This window comes from Tasmannia lanceolata, unplaced genomic scaffold, assembly GCF_043159265.1.
Source record: "Tasmannia lanceolata isolate RefF3 unplaced genomic scaffold, GAP_Taslan_0.1 ptg000008l, whole genome shotgun sequence".
In the NCBI taxonomy this organism is placed as follows: domain Eukaryota; kingdom Viridiplantae; phylum Streptophyta; class Magnoliopsida; order Canellales; family Winteraceae; genus Tasmannia; species Tasmannia lanceolata.
In genome coordinates, this window is record NW_027518685.1 from 35,250,873 (window position 1) to 35,272,388 (window position 21,516).

General features: G+C 39.3%; 3 protein-coding genes across 3 annotated transcripts; all 3 read right to left on the reverse strand.

Moving 5' to 3' along the window:
- Positions 1-3,231: 3,231 nt before the first annotated feature.
- Positions 3,232-4,094, reverse strand: LOC143883596 (uncharacterized). The gene is made up of 4 exons (XM_077386942.1): positions 4,023-4,094; positions 3,674-3,930; positions 3,495-3,572; positions 3,232-3,405 (listed from the first exon to the last, which is right to left on the reverse strand). The coding sequence occupies exons 1-4, from the start codon at positions 4,077-4,079 to the stop codon at positions 3,393-3,395; spliced, it is 405 nt and encodes a 134-aa protein (XP_077243057.1). The 5' UTR covers positions 4,080-4,094; the 3' UTR covers positions 3,232-3,392.
- A 2,502-nt stretch (positions 4,095-6,596) lies between these two features.
- Positions 6,597-8,788, reverse strand: LOC143882921 (uncharacterized). The gene is made up of 5 exons (XM_077386300.1): positions 8,488-8,788; positions 7,773-8,146; positions 7,541-7,650; positions 7,164-7,452; positions 6,597-6,824 (listed from the first exon to the last, which is right to left on the reverse strand). The coding sequence occupies exons 1-5, from the start codon at positions 8,786-8,788 to the stop codon at positions 6,597-6,599; spliced, it is 1,302 nt and encodes a 433-aa protein (XP_077242415.1).
- Positions 8,789-16,990: 8,202 nt separating this feature from the next.
- LOC143882922 (uncharacterized) lies at positions 16,991-18,471 on the reverse strand. Its single transcript, XM_077386301.1, has 2 exons — positions 18,389-18,471; positions 16,991-18,062 (listed from the first exon to the last, which is right to left on the reverse strand). The coding sequence occupies exons 1-2, from the start codon at positions 18,469-18,471 to the stop codon at positions 16,991-16,993; spliced, it is 1,155 nt and encodes a 384-aa protein (XP_077242416.1).
- Positions 18,472-21,516: the final 3,045 nt, after the last annotated feature.

Here is a 21,516-nt window from a genome sequence, read left to right on the forward strand (position 1 = left end):
CTCAATTGTAAAATCCGATCTTAAATCCATTAGCACCCAAGCTTTTAATTCAAGGTAATCCTCACAAATTCATTGAACTGCAGATTCTACCTGTCGCAGACGAATTTCTACCTTCTTCTCAGAATTGACGACCAATCCTGTTAACGAAGCCACTACTTCTATCTTTGCTCCTCCAGAAATCAGATCTGAGATTTACCGGGGCTCAAATACTCAATTAGCAAAGGAAATTGACAAATGATGAAGTCACAGAATAAATGGGCCAGCCGAGGTTCCAGCTATGCTGCCGGAGAAGTGATTGGAGAAGATCGGAGAAGAGGATCGGTTAGGATTTGAAGAATTTGGGGATGTTTTTTCTCTTCTTAGATCTATCTTTCCTTCTCTCTCTTTCTCTCTATCTCTCCTTTTCTCTCAAATTTTTCACAGATCTCCCCTCCTATCTTGCTCTCTGGTACAATATCTTTCAATAAGCAGATCTGAATCTTCAATTCAATGAAATAAAGAAAATCTAAGCCTATGAGACTCAGATCTAAAGAGAAATTGCATAGATCTAGAGTTTGGGTGAGATGGAACAACAGAAAGTGATAAAAAGAAAACAAAGAAAGAAAACAAAGATTGATGAGGGAGATAATGATCAAGATCTATCAAAGAGAAAGGAAAAGCAACTTGCCACCGGAAATCGACCGGAATCTGACAGATCTGATTGGAGAAGACGATCGGAGGGAGAAAAAAAAAACAAAATCTCTCGCTCTTTCTCTCTCTGTTTTTCTCAAATAAAATTGAGAGAATCCCCCTTTTTTTTCTTCTTTGCCTCTCTTTTTTTTTATACAACTTGGAGGCTGCGGATATTAGCACACCCCAATTGATGGGCGCACCAAAAGTGATGGGCGCGCGAATTTGATTTGGCTCCAGCCAGGCTAATGCACCTCCCTTTTTCCTTTATACATACATGATATTCCGACCCTCCCATTTGAACTGGATAGCCCCCTTATGTAGATAGTTCACCCCCCTTTTCATTCACATTTCCATTCTTATTTGGTTCGTTTGCTAGGTGCAAGCGCTCAGACCTCGACGAAACTTTGCAGGGACCCTGGTGGGACCCTAACCTATCCCAGGATGAAGTTTGGGGCCCAAAATTCACTGATTTGGTAGGCTTTCGATCAAACAAATTTAATAAGGGGGCGGTCAAAATGTGGTGTCTACAATTACCGCCACAATAGGTCGTTTAACATAGAGGCGGTCAAGATCACTACCGCAATAAACTGTCTACAATGCCTCTAAAGGGCGCCTGTACGACGATGCTTACATATATAAAGGCAATCAAGACCGCCTCTGTAGCTTTTAATTTATTTATTTTAATTTCAGAAATCCCAAAAAATGGGTACAATTTTACATGTAACCTGGACATTCAATTTACATACACTACATTGAATTCAAGTTTACATACACCATTCAAATTACAATTTTGCATTCCACTTCATTCAAATTACAAGATTACATCCACTTCAATCAAATTACAAGTTTACATCCATTTCATTCAAATTACAAGTTTGCATTCCACTTCATTCAAATTGCAAGTTTGCATTGCACTTCATTCAAATTACAAGTTTCCATTTCACTTCACTCAATTTAATCCAAACTGAACGGAACCAAATCATATATACGACATTGTCGTGGCTATGAAAACTTGCCAAGAGATGCTCGTTGTCTCTCGGTAATAGCAGCTATGACATCATCCATGTGAGGGTATCCGATTCAGACAAACACTCTTTCCATGTCACAACCCCAGTTATGAGAAGGACAGATAATCCAAGAATAGCATATGTGACAACATCAACCCTTTAGCATTCCTCCAAAGATTCAGAGCCCCACCTGTGGGAAGAACCAGAAAAGTAAGGAAACTATTACCAAGATAAATAACACTTTTGTCGGCCTAGATAAGACTTGTGATGTGTGGATGTGTTGTGTCCAAGTGAAAGTGTCCATGGATGCGTGTTGTGTGGTGTCTTATGCATAAATGAGTGTCCAAACTCCAAAGATATACTGCAAATGAACATAAAAAAATGAACTAAAGTCTAATAAATTTTTGGATATCTTTAATGCATAAAAAAATTGGAGAACAAAACAAACAGAACATAACAAATTTGAGAAATGGGACATCTAAATTTACAAATAAGCAAAATGATGCAGGTCTTACATCTACTTCCTTACCTATTGAAAACTTCATGGATTAAAAGTACATGATAAATTCGGTTAAAAATAAATGATAAATTCTATTATATTAAGATTAATAGATAAAAAGCATGCAGTAAGACAGCTCTAGACTTGAATCACAACTGAATTGCAAACTTAATGTCACGAATTTATTTCCCGCTTACCAGCCAAAGGTGTCTGCACCATCGTGATCTTCTTGCACACGACATTCATTAAAATTGCTTATTACAGATTTCAATAAGCCTTCTTCATCTGCTCTAGAGAGTGTTTGAATGGTGGTAAAACCATACAAGTTCAGAATTGGTTCTTTTTCTATAAACCTCAACCATCTGTAGGGCACAAATAAACTGACATTAAACCCCATGCTCGAATCATACGCAACTGTTCAGGTTTGATAATCAAAAGCACCACCAATAGAATCTTATACCTATCGCAAAACACGACAAGGAGTACTGCATCCAATTTCCAAATCATAGACACGATAGCTTCCTCTACGAGTTTACCACGGATTTCTCTCCAGTGTACCTTAAGTCCATCATGAGGCATCACAAGCTACATAGATTCCTGATAAAACTATATTCCAATACTAGTTCTAGTTGCTCTAACATGAAACAACAATGCCTAACTTATGAAGAAAGCTACTTAATATTAACAAAGCACCATATATTTGATCAAAATATATTTCAAGTTCACATATAATCAGCAAGCTTTTTAGTACAAAAAACACCCAACAATCAACCAGCTATTTAACATCCGTTCAGGTAATGGAGAAGCTAGACAAAAAAAACTTGAAAAGTCACTGCTTTTACACATCCAACAAAAGATGGAAAGAGAACAAAAGAGCACAACTCAAGTGCTCGGAGCGAATTTAACCTGCAAACAAAAACAATAAACAATAAAGAAAGTAATTAGAAAACTTCAATTAAAGTATAATCGTGCACCAATAAGAGAACAAGTCCTTTTTTATAGCAAGAACAGTGGCCATGCAACAGTAGCTCCAATGGCATCCATGATAGTTCTGACATGTCCGGATTGTCGTACCAATGGTTCACTTAGCAAAATCGGAACATCGATCCCGACCTCGGCAAATCCCTGCCCCAATTGTAAATCATCAACTATTGTCATCGGATCCTTACTCACAATAATGCCCCACGCCACTTCAACATCAGGTTCTCTAATGCTCATAAGGGCAACCTTTACAATCAGAGATTCTTAATTAACATAATGAGTTATAAAGTCAAATATTGACATTTTTTAGATGAACAAGTACGCAATGTTTTTACCTCATGGGAGGATGGAACCGCACGACTCGCTGAGCATGACGGGCCATGTGGCTGGGACGGAGTCGCACCGGACTGAGCCTAACATAAAATAACATTTGTACACTATCTAATATGAAATTTCAGAAATATAACTCAATCGATATGTATGTAATTAATATATTACTTGGCTGGCCACGTACTCATCAAATCGCCGAATAATATCGTCCAACTTCGTCTCGAGCGTCGCATTTTTCTTATTTGCTTCTATAACATCTCTCCGATTCTCCATTTGGTCCGATGTTGTGCCACAAAGATCAGTCGGGATGGCTCCGAACCCATACGTCCGCACTCGCCCACGTCTCTCCGGTCCAACAATCTTGGAGAAGGTGTCATCTTTAATACCTGTGCTGATGATAGTGCACTCAAGATGTTGAGTTTCATACTCTTCAAATTGAGCCTGAAAAGAAAAAGGAAAAAAACATCAAGTCCCCTAATGACAACATATGAAATCTAAAGGAAAAAACATTAATATACAATCAGATCCCCTACAGCATCGTCATCGTCTAAGGGCTGTCCATTCTTTTTTGTATGAGTAAGCTTGAACATCTCGGTACGATTGAGCTCCACCCCATTCCTTTCAGTTTTTTGTCAGACAATGAGTATCAGTATATAATGACTAAATGAAATCAAAAGGTGACAAGTTACCTTTGCCTTCCGAATTCGAGCATAGCTTTTTATCCCGGCCATGTGCACGATCTTTTGCTTGGATCGATTAGTCTTGTTTCTTTTACTACGTTCCTGCAATGTGCAATCAATATAGTCAGAATCAGAGTTATGTGTTCAAATTAATTAAAACGTCAAGATGTAAAACTAATAAGCTACTTGTATCTTACCTTTCCCTCATCTGAGTCCCAAAATTCGCATAGCTTTTTATACTGTGACTGCACCACCCTGTCATCAGTGCATGGAAGTTGGTTGTCGTAGAACCGACGCTTCAATATACATTTCCAATCTTTCCATTTTTTTCCAAAGGACGTTAACACCCAATCCTTAATTGAGATGTCAAATTCAAATCTCGCTTGCATTGCATGTTAAACAAGTAAGAGATGAACAGACATACTCATACTAATGAGGAAGTGCAAAAGTAAACACATATACGAATTGTACTATTATACTTGGATTACGGCCCACATGTCATCTTTATTGGTTTGACCCATCTCCCTCCAACTAAACACGTCTACTGGCAATTTCTCGCCTCGTCTAGCTACCATGCCCAAAAAATTCGTAAGAGTTTTTCCATTATCATCTTCTGGCTGCCCCAAGTCATTACATTCAACCTTCCTCCTCTTTCCGTCATGGTTGGCCCAAAGTTCTTTCATGCAAGTAGGGCCTCTAGATGAGGATGGTACACTGTGGCCATGGGACTGGCCTTCCTGTGATAGGGCGTGGTCATCTATAACATCAAGCAGCGCACGGCCCTAGGACTGGGCCTGGGCATGGGAATTGTGGGCAGTGGTTGGGGCTGCTCGGGATGAGGCTCCTGGGACTGTGATGGAACTCTAGACCTTCTCGTCATATTTTCTTATGTCGAAGTTAACCTGAAAATGATTAATAGTTGAATTTATCATATTAATCCAATAGGCATGCATTAATAAATAGACTAGGAAATTAAATAAAAAATTATATCAGATTAATCACATGTCAAACATGTAATAACAAACAAGGGCCAAGTTGGTGTAATCATCCCATAAGCTAAGATTAGCATCCACTCATAAGCCATGTGCAGATGTAGAACTGAAAAAAAGGGAAAAATCCAAAACCTTGTTCAGCTTGTACGGAACTTTGGCTTGCAACACAATTCCACAAGACTGCTTACGCCTTATACTTTTATATAAAATTCAAGGAATATAGGGACCTGAGATGATCCCAGCTGCCTATAGATATTCAAATACATTAAGTGCCACTAGAATGCCACAAAAGATGGTAGCATACAACATGCGAACAGAGTGCTTCTATGCTTTTGCAATTTCAAAACATCTAAAATTCCATAATCTACATAGCAGAGAACTTCATGCAATTGCATCCTAAAGAAAAACAACTATTCATGTATAATAATGTCATTCTATACAATATCTTTACAAGTTAATCCAACCACTAATCACTATGCTATTACATCTAAATGAGAAACAATTATTCATGTTTGATATTATCAAAACAGATCAGAGTTGAATCATGAACCATTTTTCACAATTTTTCAAACAGAATCGTGGTGCACTCTCTGCTCAAAACCCCAATCATGAGAAATACCCTATAAACTTTAAGGGCAAGAATAAAGCAAGTTTTCATCCTTCGCTTTCCCGGTACCCCAAAGAGATGATATAATCAAAGTAACTGACATCCAAAAATAAAGCAAGTATAGAGATTTGGTAGTTTCAAGTAGTCGAGTCATATTCTAAAATAGGCATTTGGAACAGCTCTCAAGTTGCATCCAAAAATACATTTCACTTTTGTAATTAATCAGTATCATCGGTATCAACATCAACTAAGCGCTTGCCATCTTCATCATCGTCGTCTGACTCAGTATCACATTATTCTGTACCAACATCATCAGTATCAATATCAACTAAGTGATTGCCATCATCATCATCATCATCATCATCATCGTCTGACTCTGTATCACATTCTCCGTCTTCTTGAATTTGCTGGGTCAACATTTCCAATGGTTGATCAATTTCCGTCCCAACTATATATGTTCGTTCCCAGCTATCAATGTCTTCCAAATTTTGGATTTCCGCTACCTCTGCTTGCACATAGTCCTCCTCATTGTCTCGATGCACATCAAACAAGTCCCTAGGTTTTGTCTTGATAACCACACGCCAGTCTTTGTTGCCAATTTGATCTTGCACGTAGAAGACCTGCTCAACTTGAGATGCGAAGACAAAAAGGCTCATCTTTATAAATATGACGTGACATATTTACAGTCGTAAAACCGAACTCATCTATTTTTATTCCCCTGTCCGGCATTAGAACATCAAACCAGTCACATTGGAACAATAATGCCTTCAAAATTCCATAGTAGTCAAGTTCGATGATATCTTTCAAAACACCGTAATAATTAACCTCTCATGCTATTGGATTCTGATCCCTGGTACTTGAAAAACTTCTTATAGTTGCAGTGACAACAACTCCACTATTTTGAGTTTTCCTTCTCTGTTCGCGTTCCTTTGTGTGGAAGCGGAAACCCTTTATAAGGAACCCTGTGTATCTTGTAGCGATAGTCGATGGACCGTCAGCTAGCCATCTAAGTTTCTCAGAGAGGTGCTCACTTCTTGAACGATGCAAGTCTTGAATCTATTCAAAATATAAGAATGATTAGCAAAGAGCAACAACATGTCTACTATATAAGCTTGAAGAGTGGCTTAAGGTTCGTACCAAACTTACATGAGTCATATAAGCTTGAAGAGTGGCTTAAGGTTCGTATCAAACTTACATGAGTCATAAACCAATTTGGAAAATCTTTAGTGTGAGTTTGTTCTATATCCCGTCTAGCACGAGGATGCAGATTCTGAAGATCCTTGATGTGTTTTCTGCGTACGAATTAAATTATGTAAGAGAAGATTTTTCAAGGTATTACCTATAGACTAGATAAAAAATAATTTAATTGACTTTCTCACGAAATGGGGTGACTGCCTGACAGTTGAAGAGAACATATTGATGTGCCTGTTCAATTGTGATTCGATCTAGGGTGCACGTCTTAGTGTCGCCTATATGGCGTCCTGTTGATGAGAACATAGAGAATTCTTCTTTAATTTCACACGGACCATCTTCGTCATTCCTTGGTGGTCGATTGAGCTTTGATTCGACACCTTTTAAATATCTCAAGCAAAATATCAAACATTCTTCCACTAAGTATCCCTCTGCAATAGATCCCTCGACACGACTTCTATTGCGCACATATGACTTTAATGTGAGAAGGTATCTGCAAAGACGTTACTTTTATTACATTTAATAATAAGAATCTGTAGAAAGGCTAATAGGTGTAATAAATTTTGAACAATTTCGCATACCGCTCGATAGGGTACATCCATCGGTACTGTACTGGTCCAGTTATCCTAGCCTCATCGGCTAAATGAATAGGCAAATGCACCACAATATCAAAAAATGCAGGCGGGAAAATCTTTCCATATGGCAAAGTGTTACTACAATCCTATCTTTCAGTTTCTTGAGGCCGTTGCCTTTGAGGACTTTAGAACATAACTCTCTGAAGAAGTTACATAATTCAATCAATACCGAGCTTACCTTCTTAGGCAATGATGAGCGTATAGCTAAGGGAAGTAGTTGTTGCATTAGAACATGACAATCATGGCTCTTCAATCCTGCAATTTTTCGCTCCCGAATATTTACACGTCGCGAGATATTAGAGGAAAATCCATCTGGGACTTTGACGTCTTTCAGAATGTTGCAAAGAGCTTCTTTTTCCTTTGTAGACATTGTGAAACATGCTGGTGGCAAGTATGTTTTGTTCTTTCCATTAGTCATTGGGTGAAGTGCTCTCCTTATTCCCATCTTTTGTAGATCAAGCCGCGCTTTTAAACTATTATTTGGTTTTCCTTCAATATTCAATAGCGTCCCAATTACATTATCACATACATTCTTCTCAATGTGCATCACATCTAGATTGTGGAGTAAAAGAAGTGATTCCGAGTATGGTAGACTAAAGAATATATTTTTTTTCTTCCAATTATGTTCCTTAGTAGGCTTATTCTTGGCAGAGGAATTAGAACTATTAACGGATTCTCCTCACGTGGCCTCTTTTGCCCACAGGTATCTGACTTCTTCGCACTCCTGTCTTGTTTCTTGCCAAATGTGACGTTAATGGTTTTTAATTGGTCTCGTATCTCACGCCCTGTCAATGAAATCGGAGCTAACCTGCTTTCCACCATGCCATCAAAACTCTATCTTTCAAATCGAAATATGTGATTGGTTGATAAGAATCGTCGTTGGCATATGTAACATTCTTTCTTTCCATGCTTCAAACGAAGAGAACATGTGTCCTTATTGCAAGAAGGGCAAGCCAATTTTCCTTTGGTGCTCAATTCTGACAAGTTAGCATATGTTGGGAAATCACTAATGGTCCACAACACTGCTGCACGCATTCGAAGTGTCTCATTCTTTGATGCATCATAAGTTTGCAAACCATCCTCCCATAATTCCTTCAACTCTTCTATCAAAGGCTGCAAATACACATGTATGTCATTTTCAGGTGCAGATGGGCCAGGAATAAGCAACCAAAGCATCAAATACGGTTGCTTCATGCACAACCATGGAGGCAAGATGTAAGCCCAAGGGTCTACTCTCCTATCTTGTTTTGATGATTCTAAACATAATTGATTGTGTTATTGAATACTAATCAATTTGCCTTAAAGTGTTGTGTTTAAAATATGATTGATTACTGAAGAAACCAACACACTATACGGTCATGCTTGAAGAAGTACCCAACAAGAGTCAAAGGAGCTAAGCAGAGCTCACATCATCTCTCAAGCAAGCATACAAAAGATGGAAGATCAATTGAAGACCAAGACTAAAGAGAAGTTGAAGGTTACATAGGTATCATTGTACATCCTTTCTCTTTAGATTCCCAAGTCAAGGCAAAGTGTTTTAAAAGAGTTTTTCAAAAACACTTAAAGAACTTAAAATGGATTAGTGAATGGTTATGTGGTGGACCAACATGTTGGGACCCTCATAAACATTCCAAAATTATCATAGGAGTTGAGTTCTAAAAGCCCAAAATCAGATAAGCAATAAAATCTCAAAATTCTGCTTGTTTTAGGCTTCTCGGAACTCCGAGATTTTTCTCGGAGCTCCGAGCTCGGAACTCCGAGAAATGGTCCAGTAGCTTCTGGCCATTTTCTCGGAACTCTGAGAAATGGTCCAGTACAAATTCTCATCTTCTGGCTGTTCTCTCGGAACTCCGAGAATTTCTCGGCGCTCCGAGAACCTCGCGACAGACCAAAAAATAGCCGTTGGGCTTTGAATTAAATTTTTTTTTTGATTTTCTTAATCCCAAACGGTCATATTTTAGCAAGAGGTTATATATACACCTTCAAAAGGATTATTTTCCTCTCTTGAACATTTTGAAAAACCCTCTTAAGCATTTAAGCAAACTTGCAACCTTTCAAGCTTAAGATTTTGTTTTTCCCAAACTTGCCTTGCACTTGCAAATCTATTGAGTTTGGATTTAGAGCTTTCACTTGCAATCACTATTGAAGAGCAATCAAGGGACTTCAAAGAGCATCAAGCTTTCAAGAAGAAGCCAAGTTATTTATCTTCAATTTCTTATAAAGGTGGCTAGGGCATCCTACCTTAATACCCTAGGGAGCATCGCTTAGAACTCGGCGAAGAAGGAGAGTCGGTGTAAAGGTGTAAGGGCATCCTTATTTAATATCCCTTGGAAGTGTAATCGCGTAGGAGTCGGGCATCGTGGAGGTCTCCAATAGTGGAAATCTTTAAGGACGATCTTAAGAAGAGTGGAGTAGGGCTTTGCCCGAACCAGTATATATCGGTGTGTTCTTTCTTATTCTTGCACTTTCATTCTTAATTTTGGTTTGGTATTTCTATTTGTGTTGATCTCATTTAAACTAACCAAAATCTAATTAAGAGAAGAAAATTCAAATTAGGGTTCACAAATTAATTTTCAAAAGGGCTAATTTAGTGTTAAAATCAATTCACCCCCCTCTTGTTTATTTCAATTGGTATCAGAGCCTCGTCTCTAATTTATTTTAAAACCCTAACTGGTATAGAGTAAAGATTCTAAAATTGGCAAACTACCTTCAACACCATGAAGGTTACTCAAACATTAGGCCACCCTACTTTGATGGAACAAATTATGGATTTTGGAAAACCAAAATGAAAATCTTTTTAACCCAAGATTACCAAATGTGGAGAGTCATGAATAATGAATATATATTACCCACTAGAAATCTAAATGATTGGACTGAAGCCGAACAATAAGCCTCAAACTACAACGCCAAAGCCATGAATTCCCTAATTTGTGCTGTCTCCCGGAGAATTCAATAGAGTGTCAAATTTGAATTCGGCTAAGAAAATTTGGGACACCTTAGAAGTCACCCATGAGGGAACCAACCAAGTCAAAGAATCTAAAATGAATCACTTATTTATGCAATATGAACTCTTTCAAATGACACCCGATGAAACTATTGCGGACATGTACACTAGATTCACGAACCTTGTAAATGGATTAAGGGGACTTGGAAAGCAATTTTCAAATAGAGATTTAGTGACCAAAATCCTTAGATCCCTACCTTTGTCATGGGAATCCAAAACCTCCGCAATCACCGAAGCCAAGGACATGAATAAATTGAACCTAGATGAACTAATAGGGTCCTTGATAACCCATGAGATGATTTTCAAAACAAAAGCACCCGAAATTAAAACTAAAATTGAAAAAGGAAAATGAGTTGCTTTTGCTTGCAATGTAGGTGAAAATGAAGATGCAAAGGAATACATGGAAGATGAAGTTGCTCTCCTAACAAGAAGGATCAAGTTCTTGCAAAGGAACATGGGAGGCATGAGAAATAGAAAGACCAATCCTCCATTCAAGAAGAAAGAAGAGCTCGGTGACGGATCGTCTCAACCCCGATGCTATGGATGCAAGAAGCTTGGACACATTCGCTCGGATTGTCCACTCAACAATGAGCCTTCTTCAAATAACCGTTTCAAGAGAAGAGAAGGCAAGAAATGAATGACCGCCACATGGGATGAGGACAATGAAAGTGAAGGTGAACAAAATGATGGAGAAGATTGCTTGATAGCCAAAAACGTTTGCTTCATGGCCTCAACAAACGACAATCAAGAGGTAAATACTTTAAATAATGTCATTGTTTTAAAAGAAGTTCTAGATTCCTTGCAAAATGCACATGATGAACTTGAGATTGAATTTGATAAAAATGCATCACTTGAAAATTCTCTCTCTAACATGACAAAAGAATTTGGTTGGTTAAAGAAAGACCATGAATTTTTAGAGGATGAAAATGAAAAATACAAAGTTGAAATTCATGATTTAAATGCTTCTATCCAAATCTTAAATGAAAATCGTCAAGAACTTTCTATTGAAAACAACAAGCTAAAGCATGAAAATAGTAAACTATCTTTTGAATATGATGAACTAAAGAAACTATTTGAAAAATTTGAACATAGTTCATTGAAATTGGATAGGCTTGTTAATATTAAAAAAATGTCACATGATAAAAGTGGACTTGGACATAAATGGAATACTACAATATCCAACTATAAAAATAAACTTTTAAAGGCTTCTTCTAGTAGTACCAAAACTTGCTTTTATTGTGGTTTAGAAGGTCATTATAAAGTTGCTTGCATGCATGCTAAACAAGATAAATTCAAATTGAACTCTAAAGTGAAAATAAATGAACATAGCAAGATTAGGAAGATTTGGATACCTAAAAGATCTCACTTGCCTATTCATATATAGGTATGCCTTAAAAGCCATAACAAGAAGAGCACATGATACCTTGATAGTGGATGCTCTAGACATATGACCGGAGACCTCACTCAATTTGCATCCCTATCACTCAAGGATGGTGGAGATGTTCCCTTTGGAGATGACAAGAAAGAAAAAGTCAAAGGAGAAGGCACCATAGGTAACTCTACCTCTCCCATACATGATGTGCTTTATGTTGATGGCTTATCCTATAATCTTATTAGCATTAGTCAATTATGTGATAATGGTTTTGAAGTAGTCTTCAACCCCGACAAATGCATTGTTAAAAATAAGATAGATGGAAAAGTAAAATTCATAGGTTCTAGAGACAATAACATTTACACCATTGGACTAGATGATCTTAGACTCCAAAATGTGACATGTCTTAATGCCATTAATGAAGATTCTTGGTTGTGGCATAGGAGGTTGGGTAATGCCGGAATGGATCTCATTTCGACCCTCTCCTCAAAAGAAATTGTTAGAGGATTGTCTAAGTTCAAATTCACCAAAGATCACATTTGTAGAACTTGTCAATTAGGAAAACAATTAAAAAGCTCATTTGCCCTTAAAAATATGATTTCAACCACCTACCCCTTGCAACTACTTCATATGGATCTTTTTGGACCAATGAAGACTAGTAGCCTAGGTGGAAAGAGGTACGTGTTTGTAGTTGTTGATGACTACTCACGATTTACATGGGTCATATTTTTAGCACAAAAAGATGAAACCTATGAAAATTTTCTTAAATTGTGTAATCAAATACAAAATGAAAAGATATTGTCATATCTTACATTAGAAGTGACCATTGAACGGAATTTGAAAATATACATTTTGACACTTACTGTAATGAACATGGCATCAAACACAATTTTTCGGCACCGAGGACACCTCAACAAAATGGGGTTGTAGAAAGAAAGAACCGAACCCTCCAAGAAATAGCTAAAACTATGTTGCATGAAAATGATCTCCCTAGATACTTTTGGGCGGATGCGGTTAGCACCGCTTGCTCATAAATAGAGTATATATAAGGCCAATTTCTAAGAAAACACCTTATGAGCTTTGGAAAAACTTGAAACCAAATATAAGCTATTTTAGAGTGTTTTGTTGTAAATGCTATATCTTGAACATTAAAGATAACCTACACAAATTTGATAAGAAGTCGGATGATGGGATATTCTTAGGGTATTCTTCACATAGCAAGGCATATAGAGTATTTAATAGAAGAACTCTAGTTGTAGAAAAATTCATGCATGTGACATTTGATGAGAGAGAGCCAACACCTCAAGAAATGCCACATGATGAGGATGAACCTATTGAACATCTCTTACCTAAGACAAATGTTCCTCCTCATGCATCTACAAGTGATACATTACCTAGTGAGGAAGTTGAGAATGTAGATGATGACTCATTGCCCAGGGATAGGAGAATATTAGTAGATAATCATGAATCCCAAATCTTGGGTGATGCCACATCGCCGGTAAGAACTAGATCATACTATCGTAGTGTGAGCAATAACTTGGCGTTCCTATCTGAATTAGAGCCTAACAAGTCCATCAAGGAAGCCGAAAATGATGAATATTGGTTGATGGCTATGCAAGAAGAGTTGAGTCAATTCGAAAGGAACAAGGTGTGGAGGCTAGTGCCTAGACCTAGTGATCATCTAGTCATTGGCACGAGATGGGTGTATAGAAACAAATTGGATGAAAATGGAATTATCACTAGAAATAAAGCTAGGCTTGTAGCCCAAGGGTACAATCAGGAGGAGGGAATAGACTATGATGAGACATTTGCTCCTGTTGCCCGTATGGAAGCTATTAGGATACTCTTGACATATGCATCTCATAAAGGATTTAAACTATATCAAATGGATGTCAAAAGTGCCTTCCTAAATGGCTATATCCAAGAGGAAGTATATGTTGAGCAACCTCCATGTTTTGAGGACTACAAACATCCAAATCATGTCTTCAGGCTTGATAAAGCTTTATATGGATTAAAGCAAGCTCCTAGAGCTTGGTATGAGAGGCTCTGCACTTTTCTAGTAGAAAAAGGATTTGAGATGGGAAAGGTGGATAAAACATTATTTATCAAAAGAGAAAATCAAGATATCCTCCTTGTCCAGATTTATGTGGACGACACCATCTGTGGCTCAACAAATCAAAAAATGTGTGATGAATTTGCAACTCTAATGAAAAATAAATTTGAAATGAGCATGATGGGAGAGTTAACCTACTTCTTAGGACTCCAAATTAAACAATACCAAAATGAGATATTTATAAATCAAGAAAAATATACAAAGGAGTTACTAATGAAGTATGGCATGGATAGTAGTAAGACATCAAGAATTCCCATGAGTACAACTGCTAAGCTAGAAAAGGATGAATTTGGCAAATCTATAGATCAAAAGATGTATAGGGGTATGATAGGTAGCTTACTCTATTTGACAGCCAGCAGACCAGACATTATGTTTACTCTCTGTCTCTGTGCTCGACTTCAATCGGATCCAAAGGAGTCTCACCTATCGGCAGTCAAGAAAATCTTCAAATACTTAAGAGGAACCCACAGTCTGGGACTATGGTATGAAAGATTCACTGCCTTCACTCTCATTGGATATTCAGATGCAGACTTTGCTGGATGTAGAGTGGATAGGAAAAGCACTAGTGGGGCTTGTCAATTCTTGGGAAAATCACTTGTTTCATGGTTTAGCAAGAAACAAAATTCAGTAGCTTTGTCCACAACAGAAGCAGAATATGTGGCAGCTGGAGCTTGTTGTGCACAAGTCCTATGGATGAAAAGCACATTGATGGACTATGGAATTAAAATGGAAAATATTCTCATCCAATGTGACAATACTGGTGCTATAAGCTTGACAAAGAACCCCATACAACACTCTAGAACAAAACATATTGAGATTAGGCACCACTTCATTAGAGATCACTCACAAAAAGAGGATATTTGCTTAAAATATATCAATACTGAGGATCAATTGGCGGATATCTTTACAAAACCCCTTAGTGATGATAGAATATGTTATATCCGAAGTGCCTTAAACATTTGGAGTGCGGATCAAGTTAAAGAAATTGTGAAATAAATACTTCGTGCCTTTCACCAGCTTATCTATATAGTATTTATATATATCATCTTTGTTTAGTAGTATCTACATGAATGAGATGTCAAATATTAATCTTAAAAATCACTCAATTGGTACTCTTAGCCTTCTTAGTTTTCTAAGTTGGAGAGGTACCTTCACTTTAATTAAAAATACCTAACAATTTGACATTTGTCAACATCTCGATCATGAACAGGTATATGTACATTACTTGGCTAAATATTTTTATACCATAAGCATTAATTTAGGGAGAGTACCTAACTCAATCTTCCTTTACTCCTAAATTGTTGTACATCTTAGTTCACCCTTTCTGTCGATGACAAAAGGGGGAGAAGTTTGAAATTGATTATCTATTCAATTGACTATATGCACCATATGCTTTTAATTGTTATAATTTATCTATGTGCATATATTGAGGGGGAGTTCCAGCATTCACTTGCCTACTATGTCACTCCACACACACCTCATAATCAATTTTGTTTGTCATCATAAAAAATGGGGAGATTGTAAGCCCAAGAGTCTACTCTCCTATCTTGTTTTGATGATTCTAAACATAACTGATTGTGTTATTGAATACTAATCAATTTGCCTTAAAGTGTTGTGTTTAAGATAGGATTGATTACTGAAGAAACCAACACACTATATGGTCATGCTTGAAGAAGTACCCAACAAGAGTCAAAGGAGCTAAGCAGAGCTCACATCATCTCTCAAGCAAGCATACAAAAGATGGAAGATCAATTGAAGACCAAGACTAAAGAGAAGTTGAAGGTTACATAGGTATCATTGTACATCTTTTCTCTTTAGATTTCCAAGTCAAGGCAAAGTGTTTTAAAAGAGTTTTTCAAAAACACTTAAAGAACTTAAAATGGATTAGTGAATGGTTATGTGGTGGACCAACATGTTGGGACCCTCATAAACATTCCAAAATTATCATAGGAGTTGAGTTCCAAAAGCCCAAAATCAGATAAGCAATAAAATCTCAAAATTCTGCTTGTTTTAGGTTTCTCGGAACTCCGAGAAATAGTCCAGTAGCTTCTGGCCATTTTCTCGGAACTCCGAGAAATGGTCCAGTAGAAATTCTCATCTTCTGGCCGTGCTCTCGGAACTCCGAGAATTTCTCGGAGCTCCGAGAATGGTTCCGAGAACCTCGCGACAGACCAAAAAATAGCCGTTGGGCTTTGAATTAAAAATTGTTTTTTGATTTTCTTAATCCCAAACGGTCATATTTTAGCAAGAGGTTATATATACACCTTCAAGAGGATTATTTTCCTCTCTTGAACATTTTGAAAAACCCTCTTAAGCATTTAAGCAAACTTGCAACCCTTTCAAGCTTAAGATTTTGTTTTTCCCAAACTTGCCTTGCACTTGCAAATCTATTGAGTTTGGATTTAGAGCTTTCACTTGCAATCACTATTGAAGAGCAATCAAGGGACTTCAAAGAGCATCAAGCTTTCAAGAAGCCAAGCTATTTATCTTCAATTTCTTGTAAAGGTGGCTAGGGCATCCTACCTTAATACCCTAGGGAGCATCGTTTAGAACTCGGCGAAGAAGGAGAGTCGGTGTAAAGGTGTAAGGGCATCTTTATTTAATATCCCTTGGAAGTGTAATCGCCTAGGAGCCGGGCATCGTGGAGGTCTCCAATAGTGAAAATCCTTAAGGACGATCTTAAGAAGAGTGGAGTAGGGCTTTGCCCGAACCACTATATATCGGTGTGTTCTTTCTTATTCTTGCACTTTCATTCTTAATTTTGGTTTGGTATTTCTATTTGTGTTGATCTCATTTAAACTAATTAAAATCTAATTAAGAGAAGAAAATTCAAATTAGGGTTCACAAATTAATTTTCAAAAGGGCTAATTTAGTGTTAAAATTAATTCACCCCCCCTCTTGTTTATTTCACAAGATATAAAGCATGAGAATGCTATGTGCAATACTCATCGTCCTAAAGGGATTGAAGCCATCACTTGCTAACCCAAATCTAACATTGCGAGCCTCTGAAGAAAACACCGGATATTTGTAGTCCAATCTTTTCCATGCGGTGGAGTCTGCAGGATGCCTTAATAACCCATCTTTGGTATGACTGACAACATGCCAAGTCATGAAAGAAGCTGTTTTCTTTGACATGTATAGCCTCTGCAACCTTGGTTTCAATGGGAAGTGACGCAGAATGTTGGCAGAAACTTTTTGTACTCTTGTAGATGAAGGACTTCTATCTTCATCTGAATTTTGTACATTTGATTTCCACCTGGATGCCCCACATATGCGACATGCAGAATCGTTAGCCGCTTCCATCCAGTATAGCATACAGTCGTTGGGGCATGCATCTATTTTATTATAATGGAGGCCTAAATCCCTAATAATCTTCCTCATTTCATAAAAAGAGTTTGGCAATGATTCCCCCTCAGGAAGTGCATCTTTCAACAACTCAAGTAACATGGTGAATAATTTATTACTCCATCCATTAAGACACTTTATGTGAAATAGCCGAATAACGAAGTTCAATTTTGATAACTTACTGCCAGGATACAAATCGTGCTCGGCATCCTGTAATAACTTGTAAAATTTCTGTGCATCTGCATCAGGACTCTCTCCAGGTGCAACTGTTGGATCAACCTCATCATCTCCTGGATCAAACTCGTGATCTATTGGCTCAACTTCATCATCGTGACTCAGTCCTCGAAATCTATCGTGCAACAAGTCATGCATACCATCTTGTCTACTCGGCTCATCATGATGGGGGCGATCACCCTCACTCGTGGAACTTGAAGACCATTCACCATGGAAATACCATTTAGTGTATCCTTTAAGCATCCCAATCCATAATAAATGTTCCTCCGCCTCTGTCTCATCAACCACCTTAACATGGACACATTTATTACATGGGCATATTATCTTGTTCCCACGAGGTGTATTGGCAAACACGAACTTTGCAAACTCTTTAACCCCTTCCTCATACACTGGGTCATCCCTATTTCATCCAAAGAGGAACACACGTGAGACATCTTAAAATAATGCATGGATTGAAACCACTTAAGTTTGGAAAACAAAAGTGTGTAGTGATTCGAACCTATCTAATTGAATCCAACTTCGATCCATTACTACTTTCCTGCATTGCTCGAGATCAATTTGATAACGAGGGGAACAAACTCGTGCAATTGAAAAATGCCCACATGAAGAGTATCATTTAAAAAGGTAGAGTATCCATACTCCAAACTCGAGCAAGCATGTTTGCGTACAGAATGCCGAGATTCTTATATTAAATAGACTGTACACAGTTGTCTGTACACAACTAACCTTATCGAAGCATTTAGTCTAACCTTATCTAAGCATTTAATAAAACCAACCATAGTCCGTTGAAAGTATATGATCATTGCCATGGTCTAACATTTACTTTTTATTACAAAATTCAAAAAGCTTAAGAAAATCAATTTCGCACCACAAAATTCGCTTGGAATAGGAGACTAGTGTCACGGGAAAACAGTTCAGGACACAACCGGTATTAAAATCCATCCCGTCTTGTCTCGTTGCGTCTTGGAAATGCGTTGTTTATAGCACCTTTGGTCGCCACTCGCCGCTAAGCTGGTTGGTTGGCCAAACTCTATAGGAGGAGTTGACCCTGTGACTTGCTGACTCCTCCCCCGTTAGGCCCAGCAGGTGTGGGCAGGAGCCTTGGTGGCTTGCTCATGGGTTGCAAGAGGACTTACTTGTGCATTTGTTGCACACAGTAGGAAATCATACTTCAAATCGTAGGCGTGCCCTAAGGGAGCTTTGGGTGCGGACTGCGAGCTATCCATAGGGATGCTCCAGTTTCTTTGGTCGAGGATGGGGGCCAAAGACAGTGTATGTTGGGTTGGGTTCCCACATGCATTGCGCGTACGGACCGGTGCTGGGGGCTACGTATACTGTTTGCCCTTCAGCACCGCGGTACGTCTGGTGGGTAGGCCATTCTCTAGGTCTTCCATCGGTTCGTGCCGGGGCGACTTCGGTTGCCCTCGCGAGGTGTACACCTTGCGGATCAGTCCATGGGGCATCTTGCTCCTTGGATGACCAAGCCCCAGCGCTTGGCGGATTGGTGCGTGGCATCGTCATGCCTCGTACTCGATGGACTTTGCATTAGGCCCCAAGGCCTTATGTTCGATGTACTCGTGATGCAGGCTGATCATGAGTGTGGGTATCTAGAAGAGCATGTCAAGATCTGAGCCAAGTAGCCAGTTGAACAGCTTAGAGTTTGTGTGCACATTTGAAGCATCAAGGGGTGTTGGCGTGTAGGGCCTTTAAAGGCTTGCACGATTGAAGGCTGGCCCTAGCATTCGTGCATGTTGGGGCACCGCATGGGTTATTCCGTTGCTCAAATATTTGGCCCGTGATAGTTGGTATCAGAGCAGAATGTCCAAGTTATGTATTCAGAGTGTGCTTTGAGAATTGGTGCCAGATGGTATTTAGTGCCAGATGGTATTTAGTGCCAGATCAGAGCAGTTATGAATCAAGAGTTTTTCAAGGAGCTATGATACAGTTGGTGTCTGTGTTGGCATAGTTGCAGCAAGTGGCTGTGTTTGCGGCTATGATTAGCGCATCTCTAGTGCATGTTGCTTTGCACAAAGGAACGGGAAATGCTTTCTGTTGTGGCGGAGTTGGAAAGAGCTTGAATGTTAGCACACCAAGTTGGAAGTGCTGAGTTGCGGATGTCTTTGAATCTAACACTCTGAAAGTCCATTAGTCAGCCGAAGAAGAGCTGAAATTGCGTGGGTATGTTCCTTTCGATGGACTCTCCCTTATTCTACTTGAGTCGCGCAACAGAGGCGCGATGGCCTGCAAAGATTAGTACCATCAGTGTTTGTTCAAGCATTGCTCAATGGATTTGCTCGAAGCTTGATACAGTGTTAGAGCTGCAACCGTCAGCGAACAGGTTGGCGTCTTTCAGTGACCCACCGGTGTGTGAGATCGGAAGTGGCAGTTGGGGAGTTGTGAATGCTCCGTTGCAGTGTTGGCTAACATTGATGTGTTAGCATATGGCCTTAAGGGCTTGCTATGAAAAAAGGGTTGGCTGCTGGCATAAGCCTTCCCCTATCAAATGAGGTGTTGAACGTGTCGGCACCAAAGCGCTCATCGAAGTGAATTTGCTTGCTCAGTGTGATGGCATAACCAGTTTGACGAATTAGCAGACATGCTCAGGATGAAGAGCTGGTCAATGACTGAAGTACTTTTATGGCAGTTCACAATTACAATCGAGCATGCGTGATGCTCTTCTCAGAAAGACCTTGGAACGAACGCCAAGGCCGCTTAGATTTGATAATGGGTTTGCTGTGCTGATATGAGACAGTGTGGTGAGCTCAGATGGCATATGGGCAGGCTGTGTTGGTATGGGACGACATGGTATGTTTGTGTGTTTCTTGCTGCTTTAGAATCTCTTTGTTTGTCCAAATTGAAAGGACAGCTCAATCTGAATGATGGAATATTTGGGTGGTTAGCAGTGTGAGTACTAGCCGCAAGTGTCCAAGGAGACCACTTGTGGCATAAGGGTTGTTTGTTCAAATCAAGTTCTATAGTGTTGAACAGAAGCAGGCAAGACTAAGCGTCGCGTTGATTGATCCCAACATGGGATTCTTGGCCTCAGGAGGAGGCGAGACCGATGAGGTGGTCTCTTTGCTTGGGAGTGCTTGTGGACTCCGTAGTTGGCTTGCAGTTTGCGGGTGGCAAGTGCTGCACTTGGCCGAAAGTGAGGCAGGTGCTGTGCCAGAAGTGGTGGCACATTCAGGGAGAGACGAAGTGGTGCAAGTTGGCCATTTTGGAAGACCACTCCAGAGGAAGCTCGAGTGTAGCTAAGGAGGAACTTGAGAGTTGCTTGAGGGAAGGATTCAAGTTTGGTCGCTCTGCCCTTATGGAGTTTGGTCGAGTGCTCAGAACCATCAACACCGGTTGTAGGTGAGCCAAAACCTTCCGTGCCGAAAGTGATGGCACGTTATCCGGTTGTAGGTGAGCCAAAACCTTCCATGCCGAAAGTGATGGCGTGTTATCCGGTTGTAGGTGAGCCAAAACCTTCCGTGCTGAAAGTAATGGCACGTTATCCGGTTGTAGGTGAGCCAAAACCTTCCATGCCGAAAGTGATGGCGTGTTATCCGGTTATAGGTGAGCCAAAACCTTCCGTGCTGAAAGTGATGGCACGTTATCCGGTTGTAGGTGAGCCAAAACCTTCCGTGCTGAAAGTGATGGCACGCTACCCGGTTGTAGGTGAGCCAAAACCTTCTGTGCCGAAAGTGGTGGCACGTCATCCGGTTGTAGGTGAGCCATAACCTTCCGTGCCGAAAGTGATGGCACGTCATCCACAGCGTTTGTAGGCACCGTCAGAAAACCTTCGCCTAGTTTGATGGAGTCCGGGAAAACCATCGTTGTTGAAGATAACTCCAGCAGAGCTATAGTGCAGT